The sequence below is a fragment of the Callithrix jacchus genome, chromosome 4, assembly GCF_049354715.1.
Source record: "Callithrix jacchus isolate 240 chromosome 4, calJac240_pri, whole genome shotgun sequence".
Lineage (NCBI taxonomy): Eukaryota > Metazoa > Chordata > Mammalia > Primates > Cebidae > Callithrix > Callithrix jacchus.
The window spans coordinates 89,222,883-89,242,008 of NC_133505.1; the positions used below are offsets into that span (position 1 = coordinate 89,222,883).

Sequence of the window (19,126 nt, forward strand, 5' to 3'; positions counted from 1 at the left end):
TTTTTGTGTGGATTCTGGAGACTAAAATATTAAAGCTGCTATAGTATCCTGCCATTATTTCAAATGAGGAACAGATATAAGATATGTGCAAATGTGTGGCTGAATGCTTCTGACTAGTTATACATATATTTAGAGGGAAACAAATGGTGATTATGGATAAAATTCAAGTGTTTCTGTTTCAATGAGGTTTTCTTAATCAATTAGTAGTATTAACAATTAGTTTGATTACAATGTGTGTATGAGTGTGTGTATGTGTTTTCTAGGATGTTATTATGTCTCAAAAACAGATCACCACACACAAAGTTCAGATTCACCTCAATCAGAAAACATTTATATAGCTATTGTCTATTTCCCTTCCCTCTCCTCCCCTCCCCTTCCCCTCTCCCCCTCCCCTCCCCTTCCCTTCCCTCCCCTCTCCTTTCCTTTCCTTTCCTTTTTATAGGGTCTTGGAGACATGGTTGCCCAGGCTGGAGAGCAGTGGTCCGAACATAGCTCACTATAGTCTCAGTCTCCTGGGATCAAGTAATCCTGCTGCCTTAGCCTCCCAAGTAGCTGGAACTGCAGGCACGCACCACCAGTCCTGGCTAATTTGCTTGATTTTTAGTAGAGAGAAAGTCTTACTATATTGCCCAGGCTGGTCTTTAACTCCTGAGCTCAAGTGATCCTCCCCTCTTGGCCACCCAAAGTGCTAAGATTGCAGGTATCACTGTGCCAGGCTAAATAGCTAATGTCATCTACAGTCACTGTATTTTTAAGTGAATCTTGTCTTAATTCCCTCCTTCTTAACTTATTTAAAGGTATATACATTTTTAAGAATTTTGAATTAATTTTAACAAATAAAATGTTATATAATCTGTCCTGGGATTAGAAAGAAGAAAACAATGTTGTAGCATATAAACTGAGAAGCAAATCAGATTTTTCTGCATGAAGATATAAATAAAATAATGCATATTGTAACTTCAAGGCTAACTTCTACAATATTATTTACTGAATTTCTTTTTTGGGGTGATTGTAAACTGGGCCTTCAAGAAAATTAGTTGGCATTTAAGCTTTGTCAAAAAGAAATCAAATATGCCTCAAGGACTTATTCTCCTCTAATAAATGTAAGAAAGAGAAAAACATACCCTTTTTTCACCCTGGCAAAATCAAAGGCCATCTGTCTGTAAGAAAAAGCCTTTTCATTCAAATATCTACTATAGCGCCTTATGAAGGTAGACATATCATAACCTGGGGGAGCGGAAAGAAGAAATAAAATTAATTAATAAAATATTTTCAACTGTGCTTTGCATAGTAGTACTTTTTTTTTGTAACTCTCTAAATGGTGTTAGTCCTAGGATAGGGTCAATAACTGCAACAGATAGGCCTCATTTAAAATCCTGCTTCTAGGCAAAAATACTTTTGACATGAGGCATTCCAGGGTTATTTGATTACTTATCCCACCATTCTAGTACAGAACACGTTTTTAAATTTTCCTTCAATTTTTGTTCATTGTTCAAATAATAGCCAGTTTCAGACTTAATTCATGCAGCTATCTGATAATGTTTCATTTGCTTGATGTGCTTGCTTTACACCTAACAGATATGCTAAATGAACAAATGAATACAGTTCAAACTCTATTAATCCACACAAAAAATTTCTTTAAGACTGGAATAATTTTTTTTAATTGAGAAGGCATCTCTTATTTCATTGTCTCCTGCACCTTCATAAAAAACAACTATGGGTCTACCACACCCACTATTACTTTTTAAGGTAAACATGTGGTAAAAATGCCCAAAATAAACTTAATATATGTTTTATATGCTGAGTTGTCTATAATTATTTTAAAGCTATATTTAAATATAATTATTTGTACATCCTTAAATAGTCAATGAAACCATCAGTTGCAATGATTTTGGATTAATAGCCTCACTTCAAAAATCAAAGCATTGGCAAAAAAATATAAAATATAAATATTCTCACCATGGGATCCACTTTTGTCCAAAAAATTGCTGAGATTGAATAATGTATTTCTAGAAGCCAAATATTGAATAAATCTCTGAAAAACAAAAATTAGAATTAAACACACATATTCTCAAATAATACCTTTAAACAATTTCTGATACTTAAGGAATTTTTTAAAACAAATTCTCATTGTGATCTCTCTTAGTTATAAAATTTCCCAGGATGCTGAATTTCTCTGAGGGGAAAAATCTTCATGAATTAGAATTAAATCTTATGATATTTCATTTCTGCATATAATGGAAATACTACAATTTACTAGGATTCAGTAGGCATCCTACATAAAATAGGTAATTTTAATTTTATCAGTATTTTCCAAAATAAACATCTTATGAATGCAGTTTTCACTCAAAAAATACAAAGGAATATTTCCTATGGAAAAAATAATTTTATTGTTCTTTCTCCTAACATTTTTGCTTACAAATAGGTTTACATGGCATATCCATTTTGTGAACTTGTAATTTTAACACAGGCATATCTCGTTTTATTGAGCTTAATTTTTATTGCATTTTTTGCAAATTGAAGATTTATGGCAACCTGGGAATAAGCCAGTTTATCAGTGCTCACTTTGTGTCACATTTTGGTAATTCTCACACTATTTCAAACCTTTTCATTATTATTGTATCTGTTTTGGTGAACTGTCATCAGCGATCTTTGATGTTACTACTGTAATTGTTGTGAGGTACCATGAACTGTGCCAATAAATGATAGCAAACTTAATTGGTAAATGTTGTGTGTGTTCTAACTGCTCCACCACTGGTTGCCTCCTGACTCTCTCCCTCTCCTCAGACCTCTCTATTCTCTGAGACACAACAATATTGAAATTAAGTCAACTAATAACCCTACAATGACCTCTAGGTGTTCAAGTGAAAGGAAGAGTCGCACATCTTTCACTTTAAGTCAAGAGCTAGAAATTATTAAGCTTAGTGAGAGTGGCATGCTGAAATCTGAGAAAGGCCAAAAGCTAGCTATCTTGCGCCAGTTAAATCAAGCTGTAAATATAAGGGAAAAATATTGAAGAAAATTAAAAGTGTTACTTCAGTGAACACACAAATGATAAGAAAGCGAAATAGCTTTCTTGCTGATATGGAGAATGTTTGAGTGGTCTGGATAAAAGATCAAACAAGCTACAACATTCCCTTAAGCCAAAGCCTAATTCAGAGCAAGGTCCCAACTTTTATTCAATTCTAGGAAGTCTGAGAGAGGTGAGGAAACCGCAGAATAAAAGTTTGATGCTAGCAGAGGTTAGTTCATGAGGTTTAAGGAAAGAAGCCATCTCCATAATATAAAGGTACAAGGTGAAGCAGGAAGTGCTGTTGAAGATGCTGCAGCAAGTTATCCAGAAGATCTAGCTGAGATAATTCTTGAAGGTGGCTACACAATTTTTATTGTAGACAAAACAGCCTTCTATTGGAAGAAGATGCCATCTAAAACTTTCTTATCTAGAAAGGAGAACTCAATATCTGAATTCAAAGCTTCACAGGACAGCCTGACTCTCCTGTTAGGGGCTAATGCAGCTAAGGACATGAAGACGAAGCCAATGCTCATTTACCATTCTGAAAATCTAGGGCCCTTGAGAATTACACTAAACCTACTCTGCCTGTGCTCTATAAATGGAACAACAAAGCCTGGAGGACAGCACATCTGTTTAGAGCATGGTTTACTGAATATTTGAAGCCCACTGTTGAGACCTACTGCTCAGAAAAAAAGATTCCTTTCAAAATATTACTGCAGATTGACATGCACCTTGTCACCATAAGAACTCTGATGGAGATATACAAAGAGATCAATGTTGTTTTCATGACTGCTAACACAACATTCATTGTGCAGCCCATGGATCAAGGAGTAAATTTTAGTTTCAAGTCTTGTGATTTAAGAAATACATGTTGTTAGGCTATAGCTACCACAGATAGTCATTACTCTGATGGATGCAGGCAAAGTAAATTGAAAACCTTCTAGAAAAGGTTCACCATTCTACATGCCATTAAAAACATTTGTGATTCATGGGAGGACATATAAATACCAACATTAGCAGGAATCTGGAAGAAGTGCATTTAAACTTTCATGGATGACTTTGAGGGATTCAAGACCAGTAGAAGAAGTAACTGCAGACATGGGGAAAATAGCAAGAAAACTAGAGATGGGACTGAATTGCTAAAATCTCGTGATAAAACTTGAATGGATGAGGAGTTGCTTATCATGGATGAGAGAGAAAGTGGTTTCTTGAGATAAAATCTACCCCTAGTAAAGATACTTTGAACATTGTTGAAATAACAACAGAGGATATAGAAATTACATGAACAGTTGATAAAGCAGCAGCAAGGTTTGAGAGGACTGACTCTAATTTTGAAAGACATTCAACTGTAGATAAAATGCTATCAAAGAGCACTGAATGCTACAGAGAAATCTTTTGTAAAAGGAAGAGTCAAGGAATGTGGCAAACTTCACTGTTGCCTTGTTTTAAGAAATTTCTATAGTGATTTCAAACTTCAGCAACCACCATCCTAATCAGCCAGCAGCCACCAACATCAGGGCAAGACCTTCTAACAACAAAAAGATTACAACTCACTGAAGGCTCAGATGATCATTTAATAATCATTGTTTTAAGCAGTAAAGGGTTTTAAAATTAGGATATGTACATTGTTTTTTAGATATAATATTATTGCATACTTAATACAGTATAGTGTAAATGTAACTTTTACATGCACTGGGAAACCAAAACATTTGTGTGACTTGCTTTATTGCAGTATTAGCTTTTTTTGCAGTCATCTGGAACCAAACCTACAATATCCTGAGATACACCTATAGCTCATATTTGTAAGGCAATGTCTAATTTAAAGTTTATTTTTTGTTAAATAGCTAAGGAGAAGATTAAACTTGTATGCTAGATGATCTGGAACTGTTTATTTCCTTTTCTTTTTCTCTTAATTAGTGAAAATTCAAAGAGCCTTAAATCCCCACCATACTCTTCCCAAAAGCCTCCTTCTGTCATAAAAAAAAGAAAAGTTTACTTAGTTTACCTCATTTCCATGTACCATGAGATGATGTGTTGTCACTAAAGCCTTAAATACCACCACCCAGCTACTGTTTGTTGCCCGCTCAAAGAGCGTGTCGGCCATCTGAGGAATATTAACATTGGTCTCGTTGGTAGCCTGGATCAAATCTATGAAAATAGAAGATATTAATCAATGATATTAACAATTACATACAAAAACTCATTTCAGACTTGGAACATTTAAACCTGTTTACTAAAATATGACCTCAAAAGTACTTTGATAACAGCTGATAACAAAATTTTAAAAAATTAAACTAATATTTTACCCATGGACACATATATGTATTATTTACCCAATGTATTTATTTATTCTTGAGTATATTTTACTACTAAATTTTTTTCTGTACTCTCTTCTGAATTTATCTGTTTGTAGGTACTTATGCCATTTTTAAAATTATAAACTCCAGGAAGGCTAAGCCTCATATATTTATTCTCCTCTGTTATTGCTATAAGCACAATGACTCAAATGCGGGCACTTATTCTATATGCCATTTGAAGGCAAAAACATAAATGTATTCTTCAAATTTAATAGCTAAAAGCCTATCTAAGTTGGATTTTAACTTTGAACGGTGCTAGTAAATACACTTACCACATGAGTGGCAGAATGAGATCAAATATTAAAAGAGAAAAGAATTCTATACTCATGTAAGCATTCATAGGACAACATGCATGCATTAAATGACTATAATTTGATCTGAGTTCATAAGAGAGTAAACATAATACATTCACTGTTTACATCTACATATATTAGTATGAGTCCAGGTGAATTTTAAAAATAAATGACCTACTGGCCAACAGGGGGTATCCAGCATTCAGAAAAGCAGTTAATGCTGTCAAAGAGGACAACCAAAGATCATGTGCTAAGGAACAGAAGCTAAGCCACAGTGGGACAGTACAGACTTAAGTACTTCCAACAGTACAGGATGACCTCTTCAGGACAGCAGACACTGCATGACTTCTGTTACGGGCTACACTTAATCTTGCAGAGACCTGCATGTGATACCCAGTTCCTAGGCAATCCCATGTAACAAACATGCACTTGCAACAAAAATGTAAATGTATTCTTCTTCCTCCAAATCCACACTCAGTAATCATTAAACTATACATTTTATGTGTTACATTTCTCTTCACAATAGATCAAAATTGATATTCCATCACTGAAAAATCTCTAAACTCTTTAGACTAAAGGATATTGATAACTGTCCTGAATTATGAGTGGCTCAAGGCAGGCTTATTTCTTAATTTACATGGATTTTAAATTTCTGTCATCATCCCTATCCCATCAACACCCTTCTCTCAATATTTTCCTTTATTGGACTTTTCCTCATCCTTCAGGAAATCTTTCCTGGTCTCTTTCAAATACAGTCCCATGTGGCCTCCCTGTGCTTTAAAACTTGAGGCACTTTGTTCCTGCTGGGTGTTCAGAATAGATGTATATTTATCATAATTTCTACCATACCACAGCTCCTTAAAGGTGGTCATGTCTGTTTCCTGACCAGCACTTTGCAGAGCACTGTGTACAATATTTGTTGAGCAAAATGTATAAAAGACATCCTTCAGCCAAAATTATCAAATGAGTCAAAATTTGGAAGATATAAATAACTCAGTGAACCAACATTTCCCAAATGACTAGTATATAATTTCACAAAATAATGCATGGGTAAAGAGATCCATTCAAAGTATGATACAGACCAATGCATTTTAATGTAACAGAAGATTTAAAAGTTCACTGATGTCATTTCAGAGTCAATGTTGCAATTTAAACTTAAGAAACTACAAGTTGGAGAATTGTATATTACCAAAGAAGAATATTCACAATGTTCTGAAAATGATTAAAATAGTTCTCATTTTTCTAAATGAGTATCTTTGTGATGCCAGGTTCTCTTCATATACTCTAACTAAAATAATAAATCCCAACAGATTGATTACAGAAACTAGATGTAAATATTGGTCTTTTATTGAGCAAGAAATTAAAGAGATTTATAAAAATGTAAAATACTACTCTTTTTATTGTTTTTTAAAACAATCATTTCCCCTAAAAGTATTATTTATATTAACATGTTTATATGTAACATGTTAACAGATTATTATTTAAAAGTGAATTAAAAGAACTATCCCAGTTGTAATTTTTAATACAGTAAATATCTCACATATGCAAAAGGTTTTTCAGTTCCTTAGTAATTTAAGAGTACAAAAGAATCCTGAGACCAGTTTGAGAACTACTATTCTTCATCTACAGATACTACTTGATTTATTATGGATAACATCTTAATAAACCCACTGTGAGCTAAAAATATTGTTAAGTTGAAAATGCACTTAACACACCGATCCTACTAGAGATCAGAGCATAGCTTAGCATACCTTAAATGTGCTCAGAATACTGATATTAGCTTGAAGGTTGTAGGGTACATATATATTTAACTTTAAAGTGTTTTTCCATAGTAATTGCTCCAAATGTTCTCATAAGTAGTTATTATATAAGTTTCTACTCCTCTACTCCCTCACCAAAAATTTTATTTAAAGAATTTCAAAATATAAACAAAGTATAGATACAAACACAAAAAAATCTTAAAAATTGTGAGCCCTAAATGCTACGTGTATGTCATGTATCAGTTTCTTAGAATTCTAAGCTTTATTTGAACTTGAGAAGATATATCTGGTATCTTTTTGGTAGTTGATAAAACAACTTTATTGAAGTATAGCTGACATTAGAACTGCACATATGTAAAGTGTACTATTTGATGAGTTTTGAGAAACCTACACACTCATAAAACTATCGCCAGAAATAAGATAATGAACATATCCATCACCTCCAACAATTTCCCCATACTCTTTAAAAATTCCTCTTTCTCTTCTCCTGTTGTCCCTTAGCAACCACCAATCTGCTTTCAGTCAATATAAATCAGTGTGCATACTCTACATTTTATATGAAGGGAATAAAACTTTTTCCTTGAGAGGGATGCTCTGGATTCTTTCAGTTAGCTAATTATTTTGAGATTTATCCATGTTATTGCAAGTATCAATAATTAATTCCTTTTTATTGTGGAGGTGTATTCCATTATATGAACATTCAAAAATTATTTATTCATTCACCTGTTATTGAACAATTAGGAGTGATTCTAGTTTTTGGTGAGTAGAAATAAAGCTGGTATGAACATTTACATATATTTATTTATATGGGTATATGCCTTCATTTCTCTTGAGTAATTTTCTAGAAGTAGAAAAGTCGAGTCATTTTTAAGTAAACATTTAATTTTAGGGAACTGCTTTCAGAAAGCTGTTTTCAAACTACCAAAAAGATACCAGATATATCTTTCCAAGTTCAAACATTTAATGTTAGGGAACTACTTTCTTGCCCAAAGGCATTTCTCCCATGCTACATTACCACAAGCAGTGTATGAGCATTCTAGTTGTTCTACATCCCTGCCAAGACTTGATATAATCTTTTTTTTTTTTTTTTTTTTGCTATTCTAACAGGTATGTTGTCATATATCTTGGTTTTTCATTGCATTTCCCTGATGCCTATAATACTGTTGAACATTTATTTCATGAGCTTTTCATGTGTTTATTTGCTATTGATATACATTCTTTTCCTATTTTTATTGGATTACTTATTTTATTATTGAGTTGTCCTGGATCAAATCCTCTAATATATGTGACTTGCCAATATTTCCTCTAAGTATGGCTTCCCCTTTCATTTTCTTAACAGTGTCTGAAAGAACAGAAATTTTTTAATTATGATGAAATCCTAGAATGTTAGAATTTATTGAGGTTTTTTTAATGGACTATATTTTTGGTGTCATATGTAAGAAACCTTTGCTTAATCCAAGGTCACAAAGCTTTCTTCTGTATCTTCTACACATTTTATAGTTTTAGGGTGGTACATTTAGGGTTGCACACTTAGGTCAATAATACATTGTTAGTTTTTATAAATGGTATGAGGTATGGATGTTTCATTTTTCTTTATATAAATATCAGATTGTTCCAACACCATTTGCTAAAAAAAACTATTCTTTCTCCACTGAATCACCTTTGCATCTTGTCAAAAATAAATGGACCACACATTTTTGAGTCTTTTTTAGGACTCTTTATTCTGTTATGTTGACCTATTTTTCTGTCTTTATACCAATAGCATACTATCTTGATTACTGTAAATTTATTATAATTCATAAAATCAGATAGTGTTAGCCCTCCAAGTTTATTATATTTTTTCCAAAATGTTTTTTGGCTCTATTAGGTCCTTCATATTTCCATATGATGGAGCTTATCAACTTCAACAACAACAACAAAAAAGGCTTCTGGGATTTTGATTGGGATTATGCTGACTCTATAGATCAATTTGGGGTAAACTGGCATCTTAACAATATTGAATTTTACAATTGGTCTATTTATTTTGGTCTTTAATTTCTCTCAGCAATGTTTTGTTCTTTTCGATATACACATATTTTGCCAGATGTGTTCCTAATATTTTGTAATTCTTTAAGATATGGTGATATTTTGTTTTCTTTTCTTTTTTTTTGAGACAGAGTCTTGCCTGGTCACCAGGTTGGAGTGCAGTGGTGCGATCTCTGCTCACTGCAACCTCCACCTCCTGGATTCAAGCAATTTTCCTGCCTCAGCTTCCCAAGTAGCTGGGACTGCAGGCACATGCCACCACACCTAGCTAACTTATGTATTTTTAGTAGAAATCGGGTTTCACCATGTCGGTTAGGATAGTCTCAATCTTTTGACAGCATGATCCGCCCACCTCGGCCTCCTAAAGTGCTGGGATGACAGGAATGAGTCACCATACCTGGCCTATTTTTCATTTCAATATCCAAATGCTCTTGCCAATATCAAGAAATTCTGTACATTGGTCTTGTATTCTGAAACTCTACTAAACTTATCTATCAGTTCTTTTCAGTAGAGTTCATCACATTTTCTGCATAAATGATCATGTTATTTGTGATAAATCTAGTTTTACTTTGCCTGGTGTTCAATGTGCTGACAAGACTTATTTAATATGCTTTCATCCAGTTTTTTTGGTTTTAGGCATGAGTGAAAATAAAGATCCTCCTTGTTACCCCATCTTGCTACAAAGTACTAGTCTCTCTTTCTGGTAGTTTGAAGCAATTGAAAATTAATCTCAGAAAATCTCTCTGAGATATATTATAAATAATAGAATGAAAGAAATAGATAAAACTAGAAAGACAACTTTAATTTTCAGGAGTTACAAATAACTGCTCACTAAAACAAGAAAATATTAACAAATCTGAATAGTTCTCAAATTTGTGGTCCCCCACTTCTTTTCCCACTGCTATATGAGTTGTCAATCACATAAATTCTAGGAAAAGATAGCTCTTTGTGACAGGGCCCTCATTATTGGACTACTCTATAAACTCTTCTCTGAATCATCTCCAGCATAACTAGACATATTTGTGGAAAATTAATTACTCCCATGTACTCTTCTGATTGTAGCAGTCACTTGGTCAAAACTTCCCAGGGGCCTCATGCTGTCCATTTAATAAAATATAAATACCTCAAGTATGTACTTTATACCTGATATTTTGAGTATTTTTTTGACCTCTCATTAGAAGACTCAGCTACCTTACTGATCTTTTCACTGCTATAAATTGTGCCAACAAAATTATTATGATACATTTACATGCTATTCTCATTGCCTAGAACGTCTCTGCCTTCACCCTACTGAGAGCTCATCTCTCAAGATCAATCTCAAATACTATTTGCTCGATGAAGTCTTTTCCAATATTATCCTTAAAGAGTGGCTCTGGTTTTCTCTTCCATGCAAGTAAGGCAAAGGACATCAGACTGGGAGCAAGAGGGCTAGTTCACAGTCTCACTCTGCTACTTACGGACAAGGTAATTTGACTACTCTGCAGCTTCATTTTTTTCATCTAGAAATAAGGATAATATTAACTACTTTACCTGCTAGACACCGTCATTAGTGCTAATTATCACCTTTTATGACTTTACTGTAGTCCTTATTATACAGAATAATAATTGTTAATTTACATAGGTCTCTCCTCCATTGAAGCTCAAGGTCTAACAGGTAATAAGGGGGCCATATCCGTATCTATGGATCCCTAGCACCTACCACAGGTCTTTATGTATAAAAGAAACTTAACAAATGCAAGATGGCTATAACTGGCTTGTCATATGTCTCAATATAAACTACTTTCATATTAAAATTGATGGTAGACATTATAGGCCAATTATTTCAATAACTCTTACTAGACATAAGTGAATCAACACATTAGAAAGAGTTACTTTCTATCTCATTTTTATGTATACTTTTATCAGCAGCCTAAATTTAGGAATGCATCCTCTATTCCATTTTAAAATCTCTCCCTAAGTTTAATTGTATGACTCTGTCAAACCCCACTAGTGTAGCAATTTTCCTTTGCTCAATGTCAGAAAGGGGAACAAAGATTGATCACTCTTTTATCTTATAATCATCATGTAAACCTGAGCTTCCACAAAGAGAAAATGAGAAACTATAGACCAAAGTCCAAGGTCACACTAAAATGCAATTTAAAAATATTCCTGTCACATAATAATAGCTCAGAATACTTGCCACATCGACAAACTTACATATATGCAAGATTATTCATTGTAATTTTTTTTTGAGATGGAGTCTCACACTGTTGCCCAGGCTGGAGCACAATGGCGTGATCTCAGCTCACTGCAACCTCCGCCTCCCAAGTTCACACAATTCTCCTGCCTCAGCCTCCCAAGGAGCTAAGATTACAGGTACACACCTCTACACCCAGCTAATATTTTGTATTTTTAGTAGAGATGGGGTTTCACTATGTTGGCTAGACTGGTCTCGAACTCCTAACCTCATGATCTGCCCACCTTAGCCTCCCGAAGTGCTGGGATTAGAGGCATGAGCCACCATGCCCAGTCGTAATTCTTTTAAATTTACATCTCATTCCTTCCTACTTTCCTTCCTTCTTCTCTTTCTGTTTTAGAATGAATATTTGTGTCTCTCTCAACCAAATTCGTATTTTTTTTTTTTGAGATGGAGTTTCGCTCTTGTTACACCCAGGCTGGAGTGCAATGGCGCGATCTCAGCTCACTGCAACCTCCGCCTCCTGGGTTCAAGCAATTCTCTTGCCTCAGCCTCCTGAGTAGCCAGGATTACAGGCATACGCCATCACGCCCAGCTAATTTTTTTGTATATTTAGTAGAGACAGGGTTTCACCATGTTGACCGGGATGGTCTCGATCTCTTGACCTTGTGATCCACCCACCTCGGCCTCCCAAAGTGCTGGGATTACAGGCTTGAGCCACCGCGCCGGCCGCCCAAATTCATATGTTGAAATCTACACCCATGTAAATGGTATTAGCCGAGGAAGACTTTGGGAGGTGATTAGGTCATCAGAGTGGAGGCCTCATAAATGGGATCAGTATCTTACAAGAGAGTCCCCAGAGAACACAATAGCCTCTTTCCATCACGTAAGGACACGATGAGAAGTCAGCAGTGTGCAGCACAGAAGAGGGCCCTGACCAAACCCTGACCATGCTGGATTTCCCATCTCCAGAACTGTGAGGAACAAATTTCTATTGTTTATAAGCACCTAGTCTATGATGTTTTCATAGCCCCTGAAAACTAATATCTGCTGTCCCTCTCTCCCTTCTGTGATATGTCTCTTCCAGTTAACAACAAAGATTTCAAACTTGCAAATATTTGTAAGCAGAAATAAATCCTTCCTATATGGACAATATGAAAAAGTGATACAGATATTTCAGACATTTTTCTTCTTGGGTTCAGCAAGAATGAGAGACATTAACATTGCCTCACCAACAGCTATTTCCTTTCCTCTTCACTGACAGCAGAATCCTGCCCCCATCCCTTCTCTGCTCATGAGAAAGGCCAAAATGCCAGACAGGTACAATCCAGGCTTCCCTTATAGCTAGACATGTAAGCAGCAGTCTGCTGAAGTCAACTGGGAAAACTTTTTCTTTCATAATAAACAGAGTTGTTACTAATATAATAAAAGAATGGAAACATGTCTCCTCTCCTTCAAGAATGTAGTTGCATGTGATGTCATGGCCATCTCAACAGGAGGACAGAATTCACCTATAAGTTGAAGATACCAGAGAGCAATTATAGAAAGCACCTGGGCCTAAATGATAGGGGTTTTTTCCCACTGCAAATCAACCCCTGGAAGCACCCTTGACTTCTTGTTAAGAAAGATAGTAGTCGGAGCACAGTGGCTCATGCCTGTAATCCCAGCAATTTGGGAGGCCGAAGTGGGCAGATCACTTGAAGTCAGGAGTTTGAAACTAACCTGGTCAACATGGTGAAATCACATCTCCACTAAAAATATAAAAAAGTTAACCGGGCATAGTGGTGGGCACCTGTAATTCAACTACTCAAGAGGCTGAGGCAGGAGAATTGCTTGAAGCAGGGAGGTGGAGGTTGCTGTGAGTGGAGATGCTGCCACTACATTCCAGCCTGGGTGACAGAGCAAGACTCCATGTCAAAAAAATAAAAAAGAAAAAAAAGAAAGATAGTAAATAATTTTATTGTTTTGTCTTTAGTTGGGGTATTCTATTACTTGCAACCAAAAGCATGCTAAGTGATACAAGCTACAACAAAACACCAAAGAAAAGGAACCAGACCTATGGCCTCTCAAGTATCTTCCAGCTCTAACATTCTCTAAGTATCTCACTGTTCCTCAAAATAACAAGGCTTCTATCCTTTCAAAAATGTTCAAAATTCTACTAGTGTCTTCCCTTAGGATAAGAGCGCTTTGCGTAAGTTCAGTTTCAGGTGAGTTAGTTACAGAAACTTAATGGGTTATATTTTGGGAAGGAGAAAGGCACTATCTTTTCCCCATGTGGAATGTGGACCTAACAATGTGAAACAATTTTATAAAACATAAATTCTGCACACAGAAGTTCCAAGGTAGCAGGGGAAAGACTGGGAAATCAGCAGAACAAGAATCTAAAGAGATGATTGGACATTTCATGCCCTTCGTAGAAGAAGGGAACGTAAGGAGAGGTATTGAAACTGTGCAAGTCTAGGCAAGACTGAGCTAGAGGGGATCTCTATTGTAAAAGGAAAGGACCTAGTGAGGGTTTAGGTGCAAGGGATACCTGAAGGGGAGGGGCTGAGAGCTGCATAAATGAGAAAAAAGGAGGGAAAAACAAGAATAAGAAGTGATAGTCTTTAATTGCTAACTGTAGAAAAGGGATGAATAGGGCAAATAAGAAAAGAATAGACACCTTCTAAACTTATATAGATAAAGAGGAGCAGCTTATAAATATGCCCAATATGATAAACTTTATTTGTTGTACCTAACAACAGATATCCTTTTTCAAATAAATTCTTTAAATAGAAAGATGTGAGTTTTAAAAATACATTATTTACTTTAGATGATGTAGCTGAAAAAAACCTGTATTTTTACATTAACAAGTGAACTTTAATGTAATCTAGTTTCTAAACTATTTCAGTACCTTCCTTCATCTCAAAGAAAATATATATACTTTGTAATTTTTTGTAGTCCTTTGTGAAAATACATGCTACAAAAGTTCTTAAACTATTTGTTCCCTAATAGGATTTTTGCAGATTCAAAATTAGGAAATGCAGCATATATCACAGTTATTGAGTTAAGGTTTCAGAGTTAGACCAGATCTAGTTCAATTACCTTATATTATTTAATACTGTGTGAACTTGTGCAAAGTTGCCTCTCTGAACCTCCATTTCTTTATTACTGTAAGGGAAATAATAATGGCATCTACCTGACAGCTGCTTTTTTCTTTTTTTTTTTTTAATTTTTTATTGGATTATAGGTTTTGGGGTACATGAGCAGAGCATGCAAGACAGTTGCGTAGGTACACACATGGCAGTGTGCTTTGCTTTTCTTCTCCCCTTCACCCACATTTGGCATTTCTCCCCAGGCTATCCCTCCCCACCTCCCCCTCCCACTGGCCCTCCCCTTTTCCCCCCAATAGACCCCAGTGTTTAGTACTCCCCTTTCTGTGTCCATGTGTTCTCATTTTTCATCACCCACCTATGAGTGAGAATATGCGGTGTTTCATTTTCTGTTCTTGCCTGACAGCTGTTTTACTAAACTGGGTAATGCAAGCAAAGTATATAGCACAGAGCCTGATATACTAGAAGGAACACACACACATACACATCACTCACACACACACACATACACACACACACACACACACACACACACACACACACACATAGATTTATAATTAGATTTACCCTCTGGCCTATGTCAAAAAGGATTTGGCCATGGCAAGAGGATTGCTTGAGGCTAGGAGTTTGAGACCAGAGTGGGCAACATAACTAGACATCATCATCTCTACAAAAAGTCCTAGCTGATGGGAGGCTGAAGTGGGAAGATAACTTGAGCCCAGAAACTCAAGGTTACAATGAACTATGATTGCATCACTGCCCTCCAACTTGGGCAACAGAGCAAGACCCTGTCTCAAAAAAAAAAAAGTATTTGGCATTCTGTGTTAATTCCATTAATTTATTAGCACATATTTATTTAGTGCCTAAAATGTGCCAGGCACTGTTTTATCTATTATCTAGAGACAAGAGCAGTGAACAAAACAGACAGTGTCTGCCTTTATGGAGCACACATTCTTATGGAGGACACAGGCAGACAACTAGATGAGCAGAGACAAGTAATACTAAGAAAAATAAAAAAAGTAAGATGATAGATAGAGGATACAACTTCAGATAGGGTTATCAGAAAAGGCCTCCCCAAGGAAATGACATTTAAAGTGGTCTAAATGTAGTGAGACAGCCAACAATTCAGTCATCTTGGGAAGGAATATTCCAGGCAGAGGAAAATAGCAAAAGCAAAGGCCCTAAGGCAAGGGTATGCCTGACAGATTCAAGAAAAAAAACAGAAAGCCAGTGTGACTGGAGAACAGCAAGGGACAGAGTGGCAGACAGAACTGACCAGGTTTCAGAAAACTCTGTGGATTATAGGTCACAGAAGAGACTTGATATTTCATTTAAAATGTACTGGGAAGCTGCTAGAGGATTTTGGTCAGGTGAGTATTGTGACTTAAGTTTTATTCTGAAGAATTACTATGGTGGCTATATGGAGCACAGACTGGGTGGGGCAAGGGGAGTCAGGGAGACCAAAAAAAGGTTATTTTAATAGTTCAAGTGAGAGGTGATAATGAGCTTATATCAGTGTGTCAATGGGATAGAAGCAGGAAGACAAAAGGTAGGATTCTGGATATTTCAAAGGAAGAACCAAGAGGAATAGCTGATAGATTTGATGTGGGGAGGAGGACATAAGATACCAAAAGGAACGAAGAATGATAAACTTACAGCCCTTGAACAATTGGACAAATTACCTCTTGAACACTCTCAGGAAGAAGAAAAGAAAAGCACTGTAGGTGAGACATGCTTGTACTTAATTCATGTTTCTCTTTCCACCCACTTCTGCCTACATGCCACTCTCTTCCTTGACTTCATTCCCAACCACAGGGGACCCCAGGCCTTGTGCAATGTTTGAGACACATCCAAAGGGATGTCTATTTTCTATGGAGCAGATAAAAGGGTACCCTCAGAGGTATGTCAGTCATTTCAGAATCACTGGCAAGCTATACTGAAAATATTCTCAACGTAGGCCAGTGTGAGGTACAGGAATCAGCAACACTTCAAAATGAACATTATAAATTACTGATTATGATTCTTCTGACCAGTAGTAGTAGAGGAGATAATGACCATGAATGTAACACTATGAACTCACAGAGCTCCAAAGAGCCAGCAAAATGCCCAACCACCTGCATAACTCTGAAACTAGGGCCACACACCACTATTACTTTGGAAGGAGGGATGGTGGAGGGAAGCTGCCTGTGTGCCAAATATTGTCAGTCCCTAGGGTGGCAGAAAATTATCCGTACAAAAATTGGAAGTTTATATTTTTGTCTTTTATGCTTTGTGCACAGCTTGTTGTGGCATTAACGATGTGACCTTAAGCAAGTCATTTGATTTCCTTTCCTAGAGTTTTATGTGAGGCAGATATGATAAATGCCAGCTGTAATATTAAATTGCTTTTATATTTTATCCTCTTTTGAGTGTTTACTTATACATTATCATGGGATTCTCAAAAGAACTCTGTGTTTTAAGAATCAGAAATTTATAGGAATAGAACTTTATAAGGATAAGTAAAAGCAAAGATCATTCTGTAGAGGTGGAAGATGACCATTTGTAACAGACTACTGAAACAGAAGATCTTGGTGTTCTGGGCAATCCACAAAGAATCTCAAGCCAGTTCTCTAAGCTGGCAGTAATTGCTGGAAGGCTGGCCTTTGCTGACTTCGTTGCTAGGGACATTTTAGAACCTATGAGCAGCTTAGGTTACTGATTTCCTGCTATGGCCACACAATGACCAACTACCACGTCTTCAAGTATGTCAGGTAAATTAACACCTGTCCTATTTACATCACAGCCTTAATGGTTTTTTTTCCCTTTTTCAAAGAACCTTGAACTAAAAATAAACTTAAGGAGTTTACATTCAAATTATCTCCAAAACAGTATTTTAGGCATCTCTAGAGAATAATTTACCATAATGGTAAACTTACCATTTCCCAGCACTGAATGACCAATCCTGAATATCTTTTAAAAATATCTAATCCTCATGCTGTAACCACAACCCATCACTTCCTACTGTATCCTCAGGAAAGAATAGCTATTTTATCCTCAGTTAACTCCTTATATTCAATACTTCCTCTAGAGTGCTCTCAAGCCACAAAAAAAAAAAAAAAAAAGCAGTGTTTCATAAATGGGACTCAAGCAGCAGACACCAGGCATTAGTGTTCTGTTCCAATCAAGCTGCCTACCCACACACGTGAAACTTATGTTTCCTAAAAATAAATAGTTCAGAAATGGCAACTGCTGCCACAGGCATTTGAGACTTTTCTCCTTTGCTGTATCTATAACCTAATCTCTAAGATGTCTCCCAAATTCGTTTCCATTTTTCATTCCAAGGCTATCACAGGACTGGATCTAACCTCCACCTTCCACTCCTGTGACTCCCCTATGGAGAATCCTTGATACCATCTCCCAGCTTTATCCCACCTCTTTGGCCTTGCCCAAAGCCTTACTGTTATTATTCTTTATGGCCCTCATCTTACTTCCTAGGAGGAATCACCCAATAAAAATCCAAGTCTGTTTTCTCTCTGAAATACCAAGGAATACAACTTTAGTTCTTAATACACTTTTTTTTTACTTTACTGCAGGATTTAAGTAAAAAGAAATAAATAATAGCTAAGTGAAATGAAAAAAAAAATACAGTTGGCACTCTGTATCCACAGGTTCCATATACTCAGATCCAACTAAACTCAGATGGAAAATATTTGAAAAGAAAACCACCACACAATAAAAAATAACAGTACTACAATAAAAAAAATGCAAATTTAAAACCCATATGGGATAACAACTATTTACATAGCATTTGCATTGTATTAGGTATTATAAGTAATCCAGTGATGATGTAAAGTATATACAGGAGAATGTACACAGGTTATATGCAAACACTACATTTTATATCAAGGACTTGAGCATCCATGGAATTTGGTATCTACGGGGAGTCCTAACATCAATCCACCATAGATACTGAGGGACACCTGAATTTAAGTTTCCCCTCCATAAATATCCTTAATTCCTAGGGGGAAAAAAAGACCAAAAAAAAAAAAAGAAAGAAAAAGAAAAGGAAAAACTAGTTAAAAAATGGTTTCTACACTTCTTTAAAAACACTAAAAAGAAGTTGCTGAGCCTACATTTGCTGATGAGAAAATTGTGGGGAGAAATGAAGACTGGTCAGAAATTTAGAAATAAGAGTCAATAGCACCAGAAAGACAAACCAGTAGGTTAACCCCTGAAGCCCCAGGCCCCATCCCTATCTCTCCTTTTTCTACAAGACCCTGAACAGCTGAGATCCTTGACCAGGCCAACCCATTCCATTCTCTTCTATCAAATGAGTAGAAAAATGAATAAAGTTCCTAGTTCCACTATAGTTCGGGGTCAGGAGGGAAGATCTTTCTGACATCCCCAAATAGAACTATATGTTTTTAATCC

At 35.9% G+C, this 19,126-nt stretch overlaps 1 protein-coding gene across 46 annotated transcripts in view; it reads right to left on the reverse strand.

Annotated features, from left to right (window-relative positions):
* Window positions 1-19,126, reverse strand: part of SNAP91 (synaptosome associated protein 91) — a 155,515-nt gene that overhangs the window by 105,592 nt on the left and 30,797 nt on the right. For 35 of the 46 annotated variants that reach the window (XM_078369647.1, XM_078369657.1, XM_054254201.2 and 32 more), the window contains exons 3-5: window positions 5,019-5,161; window positions 1,960-2,035; window positions 1,125-1,227 (exon numbers count right to left, since the gene is read on the reverse strand). In XM_078369647.1, coding sequence (XP_078225773.1) covers window positions 1,125-1,227; window positions 1,960-2,035; window positions 5,019-5,161 — 322 coding nt within the window. The remainder of the gene's footprint in view (window positions 1-1,124; window positions 1,228-1,959; window positions 2,036-5,018; window positions 5,162-19,126) is intronic. The other 11 variants (XM_078369676.1, XM_078369674.1, XM_078369675.1 and 8 more) reach the window with 1 other exon arrangement.